Source organism: Suricata suricatta, chromosome 2 (genome assembly GCF_006229205.1).
Source record: "Suricata suricatta isolate VVHF042 chromosome 2, meerkat_22Aug2017_6uvM2_HiC, whole genome shotgun sequence".
In the NCBI taxonomy this organism is placed as follows: domain Eukaryota; kingdom Metazoa; phylum Chordata; class Mammalia; order Carnivora; family Herpestidae; genus Suricata; species Suricata suricatta.
This window is the reverse complement of record NC_043701.1, coordinates 153314686-153336327: the sequence shown is the minus strand read 5'-3', so window position 1 is coordinate 153336327 and position 21642 is coordinate 153314686. Positions and strand designations below refer to the sequence as shown.

The following is a 21642-nucleotide window of genomic DNA, read 5'->3' as shown; positions in this document are numbered from 1 at the left end:
CAGACCACAGAAGAGATGATTATTCTAAAAGAAAAAAAAAGGTAGATCACAAACTAAAGAAATCAGAATCAAACTTCTCAACGGCAACCCTGGAAGCTATAGGGCATGAGAGGTACACGTGGGGGAGGGGGTAATAAGCCCACCGAGCAAGCAGATCTGTTTCTAAATACCTTTACTAAAAGGAACTAGGGTACCTTAGGGGCACCTGGGTGGCTCAGGCAGTTAAGCGTCCAACTTTGGCTCAGGTCATGATCTCATGGTTCATGGGTTAGAGCCCCGTGTTGGGCTCTGTGCTGACAGCACAACCTGCTTCAGATTCTGTGTCTCCATCTCTCTCTGCCCCTCCCACACTTATACTCTGTCTCTCTCTCAAAAATAAATAAACATTAAAAAAAAAAAAAAGCAACTGGGGTACCTTGGAAAATGGTTATTTTAGGTCTCGGAAAAGAAAAAGTGAGCCTGGAACATGTGTGATGAACAAGAAAGTACTCAGAGACAAAGGAGGACACAGAAATTGGATTGAGAGGTTCCTCTATCCAAACGTGGGACAATTTGAGCATCAGAAAGAAAGACATACAGACAGACAGACAGAAAGAAAGAAAGAAAGAAAAGATTAGAACACATTTATTTTCTTTTTTAAGGTTTATTTATGTTTGAGAGAGAAAGAGCAAGCGAGCATGAGTAGGGGAGGGGCAGACAGAGAAGAAAACAGAGGATCCAAAGAGGACTGTGCATTGACAGCAGTGTGCCCAATACAAGAGTGGAACTCATGACTGAGCCAAAGTCAGATATTCAACTGACTGAATGACCCAAGTGTCCTAAGACATTTATTTTATTTTTTTTAAATCCTTGAGTCCACAGTAATAATCAGAAAAAGAAGGAAAAAAAAATAAAGAGGTAATAAAAAGGAAGACCTAAAAAAAAAAAAAGGAAAAAGAAAAGTTCTTTATATTAAAAAAGATACATAATAAATGTCAAAGGAATAATAAAATTATAAAAATCACCATTTTGAAATAATAGAATTATAAAAAGTCACCATTTTGTAATCCCAATATAATAACTAATTAAAGCAAGAATCCAAAAACCTATGGGTGAAAGGTTGTTAAGGAAATAGGACTCAAAATATTATCCCACAGATTACTTAGTAAATGCAAAGAGAAAAAGATACCTTTCAAGTGATCTAGTAGTCATCCTCTTAACCAAATGATCAAATTTAGCATAACCTAGAGATAATCTAACAGTATATGCTTTCTGATTTCACAGAGTGAGCAATACACAATATCGCTTATGTCATACTCACGCCAAAAACATTTCATCTGACTCTAATCATGAGAAAATAAACAAATCCAAAATGTCCTGGTCTACAAGACAACTGACCTGGACCCTTTCGTGAAAAACACAGAAAAGCAGGAAGACTGTTCCAGATGAAAGGGACAAAAAAGTACATACCAACCAATGTTTCAGAAAAGAAAAGAAGATATAAGACATCTGGGTAGAAAATGGGGGAACCTGAATATAAATATTAGATTATAGGGGCGCCTGCATGGCTCAGTCAGTTAAGTACCCCACTTCAGCTCAGGTCATGATCTCACAGTCCATGAGTTTGAGCCCCGCATCGGACTCTGTGTTAACAGCTCAGAGCCTGGAGCCTGCTTCAGATTCTGTGTCTCCCCCGCTATCTCTCTGCCCCTCCCCTGCTCATGCTCTGTCTCTCTCAAAAATAAACATTTAAAAAAATTTAAATATTAGATTATATTTTGAAAAAATATACAATGCTCCAAATTGGAAAACAGTTGAAGAAACAATAAAAGTAAGTTATTTAAAGACATAAATACAAATATCAAAATAATCTTAAAAGAGTTTGTAAAAGGTTCTACTCCTAGCAAGGAGGAGTGATGAATGGAAGTAGGGAAGATGATACCTGTTCTTCTGCAACAGACACACAGAACTATTATCTGGACCTTTAAAATATGAGGAGGTACAACTTCAATAGAAAAAGAGAATATATTAATTATATATATAAAATAAAAGACTTTCAGGATGGTTTATGGTTCATGTATTAAGAAGGAAAAAATCATTCTATTAATGAGTATCAATTGGCAAAGGCCAATAAAACTCAGTATTTAGCACTATAAAGCAGGACATACACAGATCTTGGAGTATAGATTTATATATAATGTACTGTGATAATTAAGCAGTTATTAATAAACAGAGGAAATCACTACTTCCCTAGTCCAAATGTGGAATATTCTCATTTATTCTGTTATTTTAAAATTGTTCATCTTTAAACATTATAGCTAATGATTCTATGGCAATCAATAAAGTACTTCAAATTATTTTTCATTTGTCCTGTATTCATTTGTGTTAGAATACAGAACATGACCTACACTAGCCTAGATTGTCAAAATATAACTATCTATACACTGCTTCTGTTGAGGTCCCACAATGCACACTTAGCCTTTGATTATATGCAATGTTAACACAGAAGCTCATCAATAGTTTCACTCCTGTTGTCTATTTGTCCTTCATCAATATTGTCATTCTTTGAGGTCACTTATAAAGGACAAGGATCCACAAATAAATGGCTAAGAATTGTTTTATTAGATGCTATCCTGACAGGAAAAATTGGATGAAAAAGAATAAAGGTAGAAAGCAAAACTTCCCGTGACTCACTATAATTTATACAGTTTATACATGCTTTAATAGAAAAATAAAAGATTCCTTTTAAAAATAGGAAAAAGCAACTCACCGTTTTGCACTCATCTGTTCTTTTAGCTTACTGTACATTTCCAGCACTGCATTAAAAAATAACTTATTTTAGATTTCAAAATAAAAAAAAAGAGATGAAAAAATTAAAGGGAAGAGCCTATTATAAATTCATTAATTTTCTCTATATCTGAATTCAGGGTTATATTTCCAAATAAAATTTTATACTTTAAGTAAATAAAAAACATTTTAATGTCTACATATATTGGACATTATTTATACACAGTATCTGGAATCTGGAACACTTCCATATGCTTACACCTATAATTGAGACATTAACCAACTAATAATTATCATATTCAGAAACGTATATATCTTCCCTATGGTGTAATTGGAAATTTGGACTTTAGTTACTCAAGAAACAAAATTGAGACTGATTTTGATTCAATATATCAAATATTACTCATACCAAAAATACTGCACACAACTGTTATATAGCTCATTAAATAAAAATTTACACCAAATTGACATATAAAAAAACCCTTAAAAGTTTACAGCAAAGACTAAATTATAATACAATCATAAATAAATATAACAAAGCAACTTTGTTTTATCATTTCGATTATAGACTCAGAAATGCAATCGTTCAATAAAAATTGTTATAAGCTTCAGCAAGAAGCATTCAGCATTGCCACCAAAAAGTTTTTAATGCCACTATTCAGATTACCGTTTATCCTTAGTAGAATTTCAAAGTATAAAGTGAGCAAATTATTACTGACTCATCAAGCCAGCTCACATTCTCACAGACCACAAAGAACACATTTTTTCCAGATTTTCTATTTTGGCTACTTCCCACAGGTCTTCAAGTTCATAGAAGACATTGTTCACTTGCCTGAAATCCATTAACACCACAATGGTGGCAACAACACCTTAACCCTGTGGACCCTATGTAAATCTCTATCACAGCCCCTATATTGTAATGAGGTATTTCTCACATTTTCCAACCAAAGCATTACAGTGAACACACAACCTGGGATAAAGCCTAAAACTGCTGCTACAAGTATAAACTTTCTTTGAAGTCTCCTGTTTTATTTCAACAATTCATGCAACTTGCTTATCTATTTTATGTTATTTCCATATAAAAATAATGCTCTCCTCAAAAATAATCAAGTAAAACTAAAGTACCAGGAAAATGCATTGTTTACGCTATGATTTCTTATACCCTGTCATACTCCTAATCCAAGGAGGAGTTAGGCAATTGTACAATAATTAATAGCTTACTTGTCTTTATTCACATTAGATTGTAGGATCCTTCAGAACTGGCAATGTGTCATTTTCAAATTTATACTTCCAATATCTACCATAATGGCTGACACAAGTATTTACAACGGATAATTAGATAGCAGGCTAATGGAGGAAAGGAGGCAGTTCTCAATGTGGCGATTAGGAACACAATGTTTACATAAACTCAATTCGCCTGTCCAGCCTTGAACACAAAGACAGTAGCAGTAACAAAAGTCTAATCTGTACTTCCCCTTATTTCACTCTAAGTAGCCCCAGAGGGGAACAAGCTGAATTCAGCTCTTTCTCATTCTATCAGTACCCAAATTTTTAGACTTATTACCATTCAGGGACAAAACAATCAAACTTAGAGACTATCTTCATGGCTACTTCAGTGTATGTGATGGTGGCAAAGAGGTATTATTAAACATTACTACAAGGAAGTAGGTTCTCAACACTGAAACTGAACATAATAAGCAGACATGTGATTTATTCAAACTTAATGTGCAAGCATCCAGAGATTAAACTGAGTAGAATTTTAGTGATTCTAAAAAAAAGAGAGAAAAGCTATTCTCACAAAGTCAGAAAACAATGTGTTTTAACTAATAAAATCTGACAGTTTTGGGGCACCTGGGTGGCTCAGTTGGTTAAGCGTCTGACTTCAGCTCAGGTCATGATCTTGCGGTTCTTGAGTTCAAGCCCCACATCAGGCTCTGTGTTGTCAGCTCAGAACCTGGAGCCTGTTTCAGATTCTGTGTCAACCTCTTTCTCTGCGTTCCCCTGTCCCACACTTTGTGTCTCTCTCCCTCTCCCTTTCAAAAATTAACATTAAAAAATATTTAATAAAATGAAATCTGAGAGTTTTAACATAATTTGTGTTTGAAGGTAATTTTATATTATATAAATATTATACAAAACATCTCATTCTATTCCCCAGGGTATAAGGTTCAGGTTCCTTCCTAAAAAAAAAATTTAAAAGATGGGACTCTAAGATGGATTCAGCTTACTATATGAAAAAAAGAGGACATACACATGCTTCCTTTTGTTTGAACAGGATACATCAGGGGAAAGAAAATACTGGTTAGTTTCTTCAGAATTATTTGATGTCCCAGTAATATTTGAGCTGTAACAGAGAGATCAAAAACTCAGAAACCTAAAAAGTTAGTCTTTCCAAAATACAGGAGTAAAGGCAAGACCAAAGAAGGCAGAAAACCTAGCACTTTTTGATGTTTTCTTATTGTATCAGTGAAATGAGATCATGAGCAAGCAAAAACCAACATGCTTAAATGACAAACAGAAAACAGCGGAAAACCAGTTATAAAAAACTAGGCAAATTAGGAAAAGGCAAAGAAATATAATGAAAGACACTCTCCTCCATGGGAAAGCATTCTGAGGAAAAACAAAGCGGTGGGAGGGGGGTGAGGGACAAAGGACAAACTAGGCGGGAGGAAATGGGAGCGGTATAGGTTTTTCTAGGAACCTGATGTGACAGATCGTCAAACAGGGGCTTTATAAGATAAGAAGACCATGAAAATTCAAGGGCTAAAATGGACAAGGAAGATAACCATGAGCTTTTGGGGGCAATCACCAAATAATCTGTGATTCCCATAATGAATAATGACCACACACTATCATTAGATTATAACTACCAAACCAAGCATTACACTTATCTCACCTGGAAGACATAACTGCAATTTTTCTACTACCGTTGTAATATTCCTCTGCTGAATTCTACATCGAATAATATCTTCTGTTTGGACTATCACCTTAGAAAAGAAGAAATGTTCATATTTTTAACCAAACAGTTAAACTGCATCCACAAATTGAATATGCAAGAAACATATCATATTCTCACCTCCTTTCCAGCATCTTGAAATTTTCGGTTGGTATCAGTAACTTGCACCTTAAAAATAATTTCACCTTAGTTAGACAAATATGCATAAAACTGCCCTGATATAACTGCTCACCCTTGTAATCAGATCATGCTTCATGAGAAACTTAGAACAAAGAAATGCAAATTCAAATTAACTCTACAGCTTGAACTTGAACTTTTGATTGAAAAGGGCTTTTGTTAACTTCAATTACTTATGACAGTTCTTTTTAACAGATTCTGTGGCAAACTTCTCAAATTTAATCTAGATTTTTGAACTTTACTTGCTTCTCTAAGTCTGTCAAACAATTCAAATCACTGACCCAATTGACCACTGGTCCCTTTTTGATAACTTCAATGAGGTCTATGTGCCATTCATTGTCTGTAGGAAATGGTGATTGCATTTTATGGTAATTAAACATTCATACTTTGCTGAATGCAAACACTGGGTGGTTGATTAACATCAAACACGAAATCTCAATCCATAGCAACATTTTAATGCTGCAGGTGCAGACAAAGCTCAACCTCAAATTTTCCCACATATTAAGTGACTCATTAGGTCATCATCGTAAGGAAGCACATTCTAGTTTATTAAAAATCTCATTAATTTCTGAACAAAGATGCTCAGTGACCTCATTGATGCTGTATTTGGTCTCTTGTTATCTGAATATCCTTTATATAATGGTTTTTTAATCATAACCTTTGGTGAACCAAGGTCATTTTATCTGCTAAATTCTCCAAATGTAAAGAAAGATAAATAGGCCAATTCCTAGAACTAAATATTTTGTATTCTGAGTAAACAAATCCAGATCTCATTTAATAAATGTTTTTGCTTTGTGGCAGAAAATGCAGACCAACTTTTAAAAAATTATGCTTTGCTATCAAACTAAGTTTCAATATTATTAAGTAATTTTGAGAACATAATCACAGCAAGTTTTTAAAGGTTTTTAGAGGATAGCTTTTATAATTATTGTACTAATTGTCATTTTTAAAATTCTAAAACTGCAAATGAGGCCTTTCATTGTACGAATTCTTTTAGTTCATTTCCTTGCATGGAAAGAAATCCTGTTAAGTCAATGCATTACTTGCTTTACAAAAAAGAGATTACTCCTGTCATTAGCATGACAACTATGTTAATAGAGCATAAAGAGCATTCCCAAATATACACACTGACTCACTTCTTGAAAACAGTACATTTAATAATGATTTGTACATATGCCCTACAAATACTTGAGTAATTTAATTAGAGCAAAGGTAAGGAGAATTTTTTAAATAAGTTTCTTTTTTTTAAGTTTATTTATATATTTTAAGGAGAGCTGGGGTGCAGAAGCAGGGAAGGAGCAGAAAGAAAGAAAAGAGAGGATCCCACGCAGGCTCCACCCAGCAGCGTGGAGCCCCCATGCGGGACTCAGGCCCAGGAACCATGAGATCACGACCTGAGCTGAAACCAAGAGTCAGATGCTTAACTGACTGAACCATCCAGGCACCCCAAAGGCAAAGAGAATTTTAAAACACATCTTACCTTCAGTTTTTCTGCATCGGTCCTTACTTTAAGGAGTTCTGTAATAGCATCTACAAAACCCTGATGATGAAAATTACACATCTTTTCAATTTCCTTGTCATGATTACGGATACAAGCATCTAACTTTTCCATAAACTTCTTGTGAGCATTTGGTTGGTCATCATACACAGACCTAAATGTATACAAAAAGAATGTTAATATTAACTTCCCAGTTTACCAAAATGTATTCTTTATTAGCCCATTCTTTGCAACAGCTAATACTTTTTGGGGTTTTTTTTCTTTGTAATCATTATATTAAGGAGATATTCATACATTTCAAGAATTGCTTAAATCTGATATCCAGATTTAAGCCTATGATATGACTTTTTAAAAACATTTTTAAGGTTTTATTCATTTATTTATTTTGAGGGCTGGGGGGAGGCAGAGATAGGGAGAGACAGAATCGCCAGCAGGCCCCATGCTGTTAACACAGAGCCCAATGTGGGGCTTGAACTCAAACTGTGAGATCTTGACCTGAGTTGTGATCAAGAGTCAAGATGCTTAACCAACTGAGCCACCCAGGAACCCCAGGAATATGACTTTTAAATATACAATTAAACCTATTAATCATAATTTTCTATAGTACCAATATTAAATTAGAGTTACTCTGGAGCAGAAGTTAAATGTTTACAGTAAGTATAACATACCTAAAAAACACCTTCCTATGTCTTACATGTAAATTACTTCTCCCATGTAAAGGTTTCTTCACTCTAAGTTACCCTGCTCCCCAAGTCATTACTCTGAAGCTTATCATAGTCCAAAGAGGAGAGAAAAAAGGATAACCAGGACAGATCAGTAACAGTAATAATAATAATAATAAAAAGATGGAACAAAAGGGAATGCAATTCTACAAGCACAAGCCCTCAAGTAGCAGCATATTTTGATAAAGCCCTTCTTTAGAAAGGTATCATTTCCATCATGGATACTATACAGGCCAGACGACATAGGATACCATCTTTAAGTCAACAGTTGAGGCAACAGAACAGATGGAGAAGCATCACAACGAATCCCACTTAATATAACTACAGCTCAGCACTTCTCTACAAATTAAGTTCTTTGATCACCAGTTAAATACAAGTTTTAACTTCAGAGCAATAGCTGATAATCTTTTTTTTTAATGTTTACTTATTTTTGTGAGAAAGAATGCGGGGAGGGGTAAGGGAGGGGGGATGGAGGATCTGAAGTGGCCTCTGTGCTGACAGCAGAGAGCCTGATGCAGGGCTCAAACTCATGAACTGCGAGATCATGGCCTGAGCCAAAGTCAAACGCTTAAACAATTGAGCCATTCGGGGGCCCTGCAACAGCTGATAATCTTAAAATAAAACTAGATTAATAGTACTGCCATTAGTAAAAATCATTTGTGTGAAATATTATTTATTTTTGAACATGTTAATATTAAATAATATCTACAAACCCTGTAGATACCTGGAAACTGCATAGGTAATCTAGAACTAAAGGTCTGAGGCTCAGAACATGAATCTTTAACATACTAGTGCTCAAAAAAGAATCACTGAGCAAATGATTAAGGACATGATAATGATGAACTTCATCATTAATAATGAACAAACTCCTGATTTCTACAGCATTTACTATGTCAGAACATACTCTAAGTGCTTTGTGTATTAATTCCTCACAAGTCTATAAAAAAGGTATTGTTATGACCCTTCCTTTATCGATGTTATAGATCATATACCTGCTATAAATTCCACAGCTAGCAAAGGGCAGCTGGGATACATATCCTGGCACTATGGCCCCAGCACTCATATTCTCAAGAACAAGGCCATATTGCAGTTACTACGATTTTCTCTAAATATGGTGTACATATTCCTACTTATCTCAGCTCATGCTGTCTCCACATAGAGGGCACTACCCTCCCAGCCAACCAACCACCATGGAGAAAAAGTTAACCTTGCCCAAAGAAAGGTTTGGCCTTTGTCCCCAGCTCCTAGGAGGTCTTTGGAATGTCCTGATAGTTGTCTTTGTTTACTTGGGGGTCTTGGGCAATACCAAATAATCTAAGCTAGCAATATGATTTACAATGTGATTTACAGTAGATGGGGGCCTTGGGGCCACATCATATCAGCTCTGGAGAGTCTGTAGATTCCTGGAAAGCAACTCACAGTGGTCAGTCATGTCTATGTGACCAACCCCCAGGGAAAACCCTAGACATCATGGCTTAAGTGAGCTTCCCTGGCTGGCAATATTCCATGACTGTTGCCACACGTCATTGCTGGTAGAAAGAAGTGCTGTCTATATGACCACTGGAAAAGGACAACTGGAAGTCCCACTTAGAACTCTTCTAGACCCTCACTTATGTGCCTCTACCTGATGTTTATTTTAATCTGTTTTCTTTTGCATTAACAAACAGCAACTGTAAATATAAAAGCTTTCTAGGGGCACCTGGGTGTCTCAGTTAGTTGAGTGTCTGACTTCAGCTCAGGTCATGATCTTATGGTTCGTAGGTTCGAGCCCTGCATCAGGCTCTGTGCTGACAGCTAGCTCAGAGCCTGGAGCCTATCTTCAGATTCTGTGTCTCCCTCTCTCTCTGACCCTTCCCGGCTCATGCTGTCTCTCTCTCTCTCTCAAAAATAAATAAAACATTAAAAAACTTAAAAAAAATAAAATAATCTAATTCTGTGAGTCCTCCTAGTAAATTACTGAACTTCAGAGTAGTCTTGGGAACCTCCCAATCTGTGCCCCCCAATCTGTTGCCCATTGTTTGATATTTAGTTCAATTCTCATTTCCTCCAACAGACCTTCGTCAATCATTTCCATGCCAAGTAATCTCTTCATCTGCAGAAGAGATATGTAATTATATGTTATCCTTCTGCTGTAAGCCTTTCAAATATATGTCCTATATTTTATTTCTTCATATCAACCATAAGCTTCTTGAGGACAGCCTCCATGTTACAGGTTTTTAATGAGTACTTATTAATAATACTAGACAGCAATGTTGGATAACAATTATTAAGAATTTGAGCCTTGGGGCAGCTGGGTGGCTCAGTCGGTTGAGTGTCCAACTTCGGCTCAGGTCATGATCTCACAGTTTGTGGGTTTGAGCCCCATTTCAAGCTCTGTGCTGTAAGCCTGAGCCTGGAGCCAGCTTCAGATTCTGCATCTCCCTCTCTCTCTGCCCCTCCCTCACTCATTCTCTCTCTCAAAAATAAACAAACATTTAAAAAATGAATTTGAGGCTTTAAGAGCTGAGCTAGAACTAGGCTCTGATCTTGGACATCTTTTCTTTTCTACCTTTACTACTCTCTCAATCTCATCCAGATTTGTTAGAGTTTTTATTCCATAAACACATGGACACCTCACAAATTTATGATTCCAGCCCCAACTCTCCCCTAAACTTCAAACTCATACATTTCTCCACCTGGGTATGTGATAAGCACCTCAAATATGTCCAAAGTGAATTATTTTCTTCCTCAAAACCTGCTCCACCCACAGTCTTCCTCCATCTTAGTAACCCCACTCTTGTAGTTGCTCTGGCAAAAAAAAACTTGAAATCACCCTGACTGTTCTCTTTCTCTCACCCTCCCGGCCAAAATAATCCAGCAAATCTCACAACCTCTACTGGTGCCACCATGGACTAAGTCACCATCATGTCTTGCCTAAAATTCTGCCAACTCCTTCCTAATCAGTCTCCTTGATTTCACTCTTGCTCCCCTTCAGTCTGTTCACAACACAGTAGACAGAACGTCATCAAAATATAAATCAGATCCCATATGTCTCTACTGCTTAAAACCCTATTTCTCTTACAATAACCCATAAATCCCTATATAATTTTGTTCCATGTTATCTCACTGACCTCACTTCCTAATACTTACTTTCCACTTTACTGATTCTATGCCAGCAACACTTGCCTCCTTGTAGTTCCTGCAAAACACTAAGCACATTCCTGTCCTATGCTTTACACACACTATTTCCTTTACCTGGATCATACTTCTTACATGTGGGCTGCCTCCCTTACCGCTTTCAGACTTTCTCATCCCCTTCCTGATGAGGCCCTTTCTCATCTACATTATAAACACACACACAAAATTCCCTTCCCTGCTTTATTTTTTTCTTCTTTCTTTTCTGTTTTTTTAAAGGACTTTGCAGTTATAATTAAGGTTACTATTTTTTTTTTGTCTTTATTTTTGAGAGAGACAGAGTGCAATGGGGGAGGGGCAGAGAGAGAAAGAGGGAGACACAGACTCTGAAGCAAGCTCCAGGTTCTGAGCTGTCTGCATACAGCCTGATGTAGGGCTTGAACTCACAGACGGTGAGATCATGACCTGGGCTGAGGTCTGACGTTTTACTGACTCAGCCACCCAGGCGCCCCTCTTCTTTCTTTTCTGAAACAAAGTAGTTTATTTGATCACTGTCTCACTCTTACCATTAGAGAATATACTCGAATATACTCTCTATTGCATACTTTTATTTATTTTTTCTTTGCCCACTGGAATGTAAGTTATATGATGGAAGAGGTTTTTGTCTGTTTTGTTCCCGCAATGAATGCTCAGCCCTAAATAAATGATACTTATCACATAGCAGATGCTTAATAAATAATTGATGAATAGTGGGTGGATAACCGGATGAGACAGATGGGATCAGAAAGGACACTCTAACTGTTCTTTCTCCGATAAGCCCCTTCTCTAAGTCGCAACTTTCTCAACAACAAAATAGGCATAAAAAATAGTATCTACATCAGAGTGTTATAAGGATTAAATTAGTAAACACATGAAAGATTCTTAGCAGTAACTGACATACGGTAAGTTTTCGATATACAGTGGCTACTAGCATAATATGCCCATAAAAAAAACAACCAAATTCTTATTAAATGAGTGAATTGGCTATTGAACAGGTAGTGGCTGCAAATATCAAATACAGCTACTCCATGCTACAGGAGCTGATGACTACTACTACTTGACATCCGCATGAGGCCTTTTCCGTTTTTTACATCCAGTGTTTTATTTCTTATACCGCACCAGAGAAAATATTGCCTCCTTTTCACAAGTGAGGAAGTAGGCATAGAAATGGCAAATGGTGAGGTGCCTGGGTGGCTCAGTCAGTCAGGTCGTGATCTCACAGTCTTTGGATTTGATAGCACAGAGCCTGCTTTGGTTCCATTGTCCCCTCTTTCTCTGCACCTCCCTTGTTCATACTCTCTCAAGAAAGGAAAGGGGAGGGGAAGGGGAAGGGGAAGGGGAAGGGGAAGGGGAAGGGGAAGGGGAAGGGGAAGGGGAAGGGAAGAAAAAAAGAAAGGAAGAAAGAAGTGGCAAATGGGTTGTTCAGTGTAGCCTGGTTAGTAAGGCAATGAGGCATAGCTGGAGTTCCCAGAATACTGTTTTGCTTCCTTTGTGCTTTTCCTAGAATTAATACATATAATTAATAAGAACTATTAAACAAATATTACCCCAAAGGAAAACCCACATGCAAGAGAAAGTTCACCTGATACTGGTGTGCTATAAACAAACCTTTATTTCATAATTGTATACATAAATGTATTTCATACATTGAAGTAATATATATACTCATTTCTAATTTTTTTTACCTATTTTAATAAAAGTTTGAAATTTATCTGGCTCTTAAAATACCAGGTAATAAACAGAATATACCAAAAGAACTGTCATCTCTCTCTCTCTTTTTTTTTCTGTTAAGAGCTGTAGCACTGTACCTAAAACCTAAGAGATATTTCAGGACAGCCCTACTACAATGTCCCTCCAAAGAGGATTTGACTCTGTGTGTGCAAAGGCAGTAACAGGGGCGCCTGGGTGGCTCAGTCAGTTAAGCATCCAACTCTTGATTTTGGCTTAGGTCATGATTTTGCAGTTCACGAGTTCAAGCCCCACCATATCGGGCTCCACACTGAGAATGTGGAGCCTACCTGGGATTCTCTCTCTCTGCCCCCTCCTCCTTCTCTCAAAATAAAATTAAAGCTACCTTTAAAAAAATACTAATAACATATAAACAGAAAGAAGAAAAATAACTTATTTTCCAGAAGTCTATTTTATCCTAGAAAGTTCTTAAAGTCCATCTTCTAGTATATCTTCATAATTTATTCTCCAGGGTTTTAAAAGCAAAACCACTCCTGTCTTATAGTAATTCCAGACACTGCCAGTGCATCTAATATAGGATCATAGGTGAATGCCTTTCTCTCTACTGATGTTATTAGTATGGAGAAAACCAGTATCAGAACATACATCATACTCACCTTCCATTAACAGAAAACCAAGGCCTGAAATGAGTGAACTATTTACATTCCATGCCTTCTGTGTTAGAATTGTAAGCCCCAATAAAGGAAATAAAAATAACAAGTTTTATTTATGTGCTGTGAATGATTACTAAATACTATTACTAAATCTTAGTCTCTCTTGACTCTCTCTTGATAGTCAAGAGACTTCAGCCAATTCACTCATTTGATAAGGATTATACCACTGATAACCATTTGCTGTTACAGACATAAATACAAGCAGCAGCCCAGGCTGATAAAACCAGGCATCACCCATAATCCATACCAATGAGATCATTTTGAGCAGAGCACACAGGAATAAAGAAGCAGAGATGAGTAAACAGTCTAAACCACAGGAATAAAATGCATTTTTTACAAAGTACTATAGGTTCAAGCAAGTGCCAGAATCCACAATTCATGATTAGACAGAATTTGGCTTTGAAAAGGACCCTAGGAAGTTCCTAGTTCTGACTTTCTCAATTTAGTAGATACAGCACAAATCTAAAAGCCAAACACAAGCACTCAAAATGGAATTAATCAATACATGTAGTTGATTTAACCCTCTACCCACTCTTATGAAAAGTTATATTAGAAATAACTAGTCTGATAATTTGCTAATAAAGCCAACCATAATTAGCTTGGTGAATAGAGAGAAATAGGAAGGGAGAAACAGTGGATATGTATAAGATCATTGGAAAAAGGAAGCAAGCAAAAACAGCATCTCTCCCAAGTATTTCTTGACACCAGATGCATAGCAGAAATTATCCATCATTTCTCTGAAGAAACCTATGTTTGATTACAGAGATAATTTGGGGAGACAGTGGAGGGAAGATATGGAAAGCAAAAAATATGTGCACTCCCTATCAACAATTGCCCACAGTGACTGAACTGAGTAAAGAGGAGTCGTATCTGCTGCTTCTGGATTAATGTGATAAACATCAAAAAACAGTAACAACCAAAACTTACTATTAAGTACTTTGCATGCATTATCTCATTAATATTCACTACAGCTTTACAACATAGATTCTATTAGCATCCCAATTTACAAATGTAGTTTGGGAAGATTAAGACTTTAGGTCCAAAGTCACAAGGTGGTAGGGCCAAGATTTAACCTCAAGTATACCTGACTACAAATCAGTGCTCTTAACCATTATGTCATATAGACTCTCCAATCAGAAATGGGGGATAAGCGGCATGAAATGCAGAGAAGTTACCAGCATAGCAACTAACCAGATCACCTTTGAAGATCAACAATTGAGAATGACTCAACAGGGAATCCCTGATGTGCACTGTTGCACCCATCAGGTGAAATCATCCAATGGACAGAAAAAAAGGATGAGAACTCAGGCATAGCTAATTGTCAGGCAGTACTAAATTACAAATGCAACAAAATAAAGAGGAGGAAAGTATGAAACAGAGAAAACTAAGGGTCCTGTACCCATCTCACCTCAGCCAAAGACTCTGAAAAATCTTTTTTTTTTTTGGTCTCTGAATGACAATTATCACTCTTTGAAATTTTAATCTGCAGGATAAGAAAGGAAATTCTATGCAGTGCTATTCACTTTGAACCCTAAATTGGCTAACAGTTTTATCCATCTAATTATTAATATGCCAGATATACTACTGATCTAAACTTTCAAGCGATATATTATTTTAATGAAAATAATTTTTCTTCTTTTAAAATGTCCCTCAGAATGCTATAATGTCTACTGGCAAGTCTTATTCAAATCCTATAAATAAATATTCACAGATATAAGGCAGAACCAGAAAGAGTGAACATCAAAAAGCTGGTAAATTTTCCACCATCCCACATCCACTAAGCTTGTAAATTAGGAACCCAGAACAACAAGGATTTGCACTGCACGGGTACGCTTATAAATTTTCTTCAATACAGTATAGTACTGAAAATATATTTTCTCTTCCTTACAATTCTCTTAATAACATTTTCTTTTCTCTAGCTTACATGATTGCAAGAATGCAGTATGTATAAACATATAAAATATGTGTTAACTGACTTTATGGTACTAAGGCTTGTGGCCAACAGTAGGTTATTAGTGGTTAAGTCTTTGGGGGAGCCAAAAGTTATATGCAGATTTCCAACTGCACAGCGGGTCAGTGCCCTTAACCCACACATTGTTCAAGGGTCAAGTGTACATATAATAACTTCAATGTAAGAAAGTTCAGTCTTCCCTTCCAAAAGCTTAGCACAATAAAATCTTATTTCTACCAAAATGTAGCACCAATCAGGCAAAAATGCAATGTAAAATCAATTTAAAAAGAGATGACTTTAAAATTTCATGTGAAAATAAAGATTGACCATGATACACTAAAGATTTTAATTTACATATTTTAATTTTAGCAAGTAGGAACGCATTAAAATAATGTAGGTCTTAACAGTATAACTTAAAAATTCTTTTAAGTACACATTTTCTATCTTCATTATATCTAATCTTTCACACCAAAGCAAAATGTTGAAAGATGCGTTATCATAAACTATTTGATCTGCTGTATCAGGTTTATGGCTTTTAAACAACTAAATCATCTTTCAGAGACGCCTTCTTGAATCGTATACACAGGGCTCCACCTAGTGGTAATAAAATAGATACAAGAAAAATAAGGGTGTCATTAAAATGTTAAAATTGGCTCTTCAAAAATTAATGTTACAAAATGTCTTAATAAAGGAACTCAGGCTACCTCGAGTTTTTGGACAGATGCTATATTATTTATTAATCATATTCCAGGTGTTTTTTTTTTTAAGGAAAACCTCTTTCCAACAGAAAACAAACAAAATTCATAATACTCTACATGAACGAGGGCTTTCTTATTACTGTAACATACTAGGATATTTTTTGCCAAAGGGCACATAATATTCTTATACCATTTTTGGTAACTTTTTATTTCACTATATTTTCATTGTAAAAAAAAACCATCACAATAATTAAAGAGAATAAAATATACATGTTTCCCCCACTATCTAAAAGTAGAGAGCTCCCATGAAACCCAAATGGTATAAAGTGAAGAAGCAATTACTACTAATTTTGATGGAAGATTTTTTAGAATTCCCAGACCCACAAAATAACCTCTCTTGGGCTTTTCTGATATACTTTAGGAAACATCTTGTTAATGGATGCACAAAATAAATCAAGATAAAACACAGAGGGTCACAGAGTTCAGAGCTATGGTGGCTTGACGCCGAGTACAGGTCCCCAGGAAGGAACCTAGCATTGCCACTCCTGGTGCTTATCCTGTTATTTTCACTTTTCGCCTTTTGTCAAAACAGCAAAAATCCTCTTTGGATTTCTTTCAGTAAATGAAAATAGGTACTAATGCAGATCTTTTATAAACGTGAACTGATGTAACACCAACTTTCAAAGAGGAGGGGATACCTGTATTTATTTGCTGAGAAATGACTTTTTAACTTTTAATAAAATGTTTACATTTTTTAAAATATTGATAAAATCTCAATATATCCAATCCAATTTCCCTAACTTACCTATATTTACTGGAGCATTTAGTTCCTTTTCTAGACAAAACTAAATAAATAATGACCTTTATCTCAGAATCCTATGTGTTCTCCAATAGCACGGATATGCTAGTGTATAACCACAAAAGAGCAGAGCCAACCTCTACAAAGAATAATGTAAAAATATTCACCTAAACTGACTACCATTAAAATACTAGACATTGGCAGACTCACCTATAAATCCTGGAAAAGATATACATATTTCTATTTAGCAATATAAAATAGAAAGAAAAAAAGCAGTCAATATAAAATTATCATACCTAGTACTCCTCTAATATCTTCCCAACCATTTTACCAAATACATCAAACATAAATAACAATGCTCTCATAACTTTCCCTGACACCCTGTGATTCAGGAGCAAACAACAAATTAAATAGCTACAAGACAGTAACACCTGGATAAAAGACAAAGGAGTATTTTTTCCAACAATATTCAATATTTATTAAGTACCAACCATAAGAAATAAAAACTGAAAGTCAAGTGCAGAAAACTGCTCTTTTACTTCTATTTATTTGCATAACACTATCTTTTTAAAAATTTATCTTTCATTTATTTTTATCTTTTATTTATTTGTATAACACATAAAATTTATTTTCTAGGTATTTAGTGTATATTTCATCTTCCAAGTTCCTTGAGAACTAAAGATGTCTTCTATTTCTATATTCAGTTCACAAGTGCAAAAATGATATAAATTTGCAAATTTTCATAAAAAGAAAAGGCTCACTAGAGGGCACCCTTCACCAAAAAGTAAAAATCCAAATATCTACTTTTACTATTTCATCAAAATATGTTGTGAATCGCATATTCAATCTAATTAACAAATATAAACTATGAAATCAAAATAAAATTTCCTCTTATTTGAAGGTGCTTTATCCTGATATCTACTGCTTTTAATATAATGGTTAAAAATAGCAGAAAAGAACCATAAACACCATAAAAATTCTCTGGTAATTGCAGGCTCAGAATAATTTTTGGAGGTCCTAGAAAAGATACCAACATATAAATATATCTGAGATAAAAACAAGAACTCAGGGTGCCTGGGTGGCTCAGTCAGTTAGGCATCTGACTCTTAATTTTGGCTCAGGCCATGATCTCACCCTTCCTGGGATCGAACCCTGTGTAGGGCTCTGCGCTGAGAGGGGGAGCCTGCTTGCTATTCTCTCTCTCCTCTCACTTTGCCCCCCTCCCCCACTCCACCCCTGCTCACACACGTGCTCAACACATGCTCATATACTCTCATTCTTAAAATAAACATTTTTTAAAAATAAAATTAACAGTAAAAACAAGACCTTTACTAAACTGCACAATATATTAAAAATGAAAGCTGGATGTAGATGCATTTAATTTGAACTTTGGAAGAAAGCATTCAGAACTATGCATTTTAAAAATAAATATATATTCAGTGATATTATTTGATTTTTATAATGTTTTTCAAAAGACAAAAAAATTTGCCAAGTAAGTATAATCCCTAGGTAGCATGGAGGAAACTAGAAACACGGTTATCCTTATGTAAGGCTGATCCAAATTCACACTATAGATCCTGATCATACAGTCCACTGCTGCTGGTCATTTCACAGCTTTGCAAAGAAAACAATTAAGTTGAGAAGAACAATTCTGTATCCACTCAAACGCAGAATGTAAGTGACAGAAATAAATAAATAAAAATAAGCTTTTACCTTTGTATTAGTGCTTTTCAATCCACAAAGCCATTTAGCATATAGTACATCATTGCATTTGATCCCAAGAACCCTTGGGAAGTAGACAGGGTTTTACCTCTATCTCACAGATGAAGGAACTGAAAGTCTGAGAAGTTAAAGGATTTACTCAACACCATGTCCCTACTAAAAAGGTCACAGCCAGGTTTACAACCCAAGTCTTGGACTCATAAGGAGTGTTGGAAACTATTGCACAAAAAAAAGGTAAAAGCAGTTCACTGCACAAAAATCACCATCATACTGCTGAAATTATTTACCTTCAATCTGTCAGTAATATATTCATTACTAATTTCCAAAGTATTTTTCTTATTATTATGGCAATGCTTCTATTAATGAAGTCTGTCAAAATAAAGCTCCCTTATAATAAAGTTGGTAATACCCAGGCATCAACAATACATATACACACTCTCCCAAACCATACAAAGAATAGTCGCCTGCCTTCACATTCAGACATGAAAGCAAAAATATAAACACACTGTTGTGCACAGGTTCTATTAGGCCTGGTCTACCAAGGTGAAAGAACCAGCCCTTCTAGTAAGACAGGCCTAAAAGCAAACCTGATTTATGTTCTTTTTACCATAGGAATGAATGAAAGGATAGGAATGAAAGGGAAGGTAGGGAATGATGGTGGTATTTTGTTTTTTCCAGTCTTTAAAATTGAAAAAGAATATGGAGAAGATAATAGGGCAGGGATTTTTCTTGCATCAAGGAGCCCCTTAAAGTTATCAGAGCCCTGTATCTATATGGGAGCTGCAGAGGAATAAGTGACTTAATTTCAGTATCTGAGCCTCCTCTGACCTAGCACAAGATTAAAATACAGGACCTTCCCTCCCCAAGTACAGTCCTGGTCATATTTTCCTACTGTTCCAAATCTTAATGTAAATGTTTCCAGGTTTTTTTTAGTTAAAATTTAATAAGGGTTTTACACTACATCTTTCATTATCTGATAGTCTAAATTAGAAAGCAAAACATAATGATTAAGTGTATAGCTAGGCTCTGGGGCAGGTGCCTGGGTCATTCAGTCAGTTAAGCATCCAACTCTAGATTTCAGCTCAGGTTATGATCTCACAGTTGGTGAGTTCAAGCCCCACATCCAGCTCCGTGCTGGCAGTGTGGAGCCTGCCTGGGATTCCTTCTCTCCCTCTCTTGGCCCCCAGCTTTCTCTCTCTCTTTCTCTCTCTCTCTCTCTCTCTAAGTAAATAAATTAACTTAAAAAAAAAAAAAGGATAGGCTCAGAGGTAAATGGCCTATGTTCACATTAAGTTCCACCACTTACTATGTACCTGGTGCCAATGCCCTAATCTATCTCTACCCCAATTTCTTCATCTATAGAATAGGTACGTAATAATGGTACCTCATTTGCTTTTTGTGAAGATTAAATAATACATTTAAGTATTTAAAACAGAGGCACACAGTAAATGTTCAACAGATGTTAGCTCTGACCTATTACTATCTACATGATTATTTTTACTTTGGGAACAAAGATCCTAAGAAATTATTTTAGAATATCATTGTTTATAGAATTTGATAAAAATAAGAACCACTCTAAAGGTACAATAAGGAAATAATTCAACAGGATGAAAATTTTATACAAAGCAATTGTAACTTCCTTTAACAAATACTTAATACTCAAAATTTAACACACTGAATGGCGTAAATTCTTTCAATAAGCATTCAACAAATAAAAAATATTTGTCATTTCTAATCTAAAAATAAACGAATTAATTTCAATTATGATTGCTCTTCAGTAGAAAGAAACAAGTGTTTTTTTCACCTCTATTCTTCTACATTTAAGTTTTCTATAAAACAAAAAGGGGGTTGTTTTTCATTATCTCAGTTCAAAAAGTATTTATTTAGAGTCTGTTGTACCCAAGGCATTATGCTATGTAACCTGGTCAGAACTAACCAAGTTTGTGTTCACAATCATAGGCCTCAGGGAAAATTTCATTTGACCTGCATTTACGATGTTTATTTAAGACATACACACTAAAACATAAATTCACACACAATAACATTGTACAGCATTTAAAAAGTCCATGGTATAAGAATTCAGACACAAGAAGAAATATATATGAATATACAAATATATCCACATAGAATGCTGTTCTAAGATAAAGATTCCATGGAGGAGGTTAGACCTAAGATGAGAACCGAACAGGTAATGTACGTAAAGAAATAAAGACAGGGGTAATCAATCATTGGTAAACATAGGAAAAGAAAATGGCAGGCACTGTGAAAAAGGCAAACAGTTTAACGCATATGAAGGATGTACTAAGTAGTGGGAACTCTATTATAACTCTTAGATAAGTTCATCTCTATTTGGACAGTGGCCTGGGAGTGACAAGATCCTCCTCTATGATTTTGATCAAAGTTGGGTCTTCTCCCCAAAAAAGTTCACAACTGTAATAGACACTTTCTCTCCAAGAACTGCTGACCAACTACAAAGTTGGAAAAGCAATACAGCCTCATCCATTAGGTACACGGCCCCAGAGGTGCACAACTGGTCCAAACTGGTTCAATCAGATATACTCTTTCATGAATTTTGCATTGGAATTCGGAGACGGTCAGTTCTATGTGCCAGCCTGACACATGGAGGCTGTCGGTGGTCATCCTTCACTAACTGCAGAGAGAAGAGAAAGCTACACTTCAGAGGAAAATGAAGACAGAGAGAAGCATGAAAGAGAAATAGAAAGAAACAGTCTTCTACCTCTTCGTCTTTTAATAAGCATGTCTGTCTTAAGAATTTTGTGAGATACCCAGGAAGCTTT

At 35.7% G+C, this 21642-nt stretch overlaps 1 protein-coding gene across 1 annotated transcript in view; it reads right to left on the bottom strand.

Moving 5' to 3' along the window:
* EXOC6 (exocyst complex component 6) overlaps positions 1-21642 on the bottom strand; it is a 187961-nt gene that overhangs the window by 146287 nt on the left and 20032 nt on the right. Inside the window, exons 2-5 of the mRNA XM_029932241.1 lie at positions 7380-7551; positions 5843-5890; positions 5663-5753; positions 2750-2795 (exon numbers count right to left, since the gene is read on the bottom strand). Coding sequence (XP_029788101.1) covers positions 2750-2795; positions 5663-5753; positions 5843-5890; positions 7380-7551 — 357 coding nt within the window. The remainder of the gene's footprint in view (positions 1-2749; positions 2796-5662; positions 5754-5842; positions 5891-7379; positions 7552-21642) is intronic.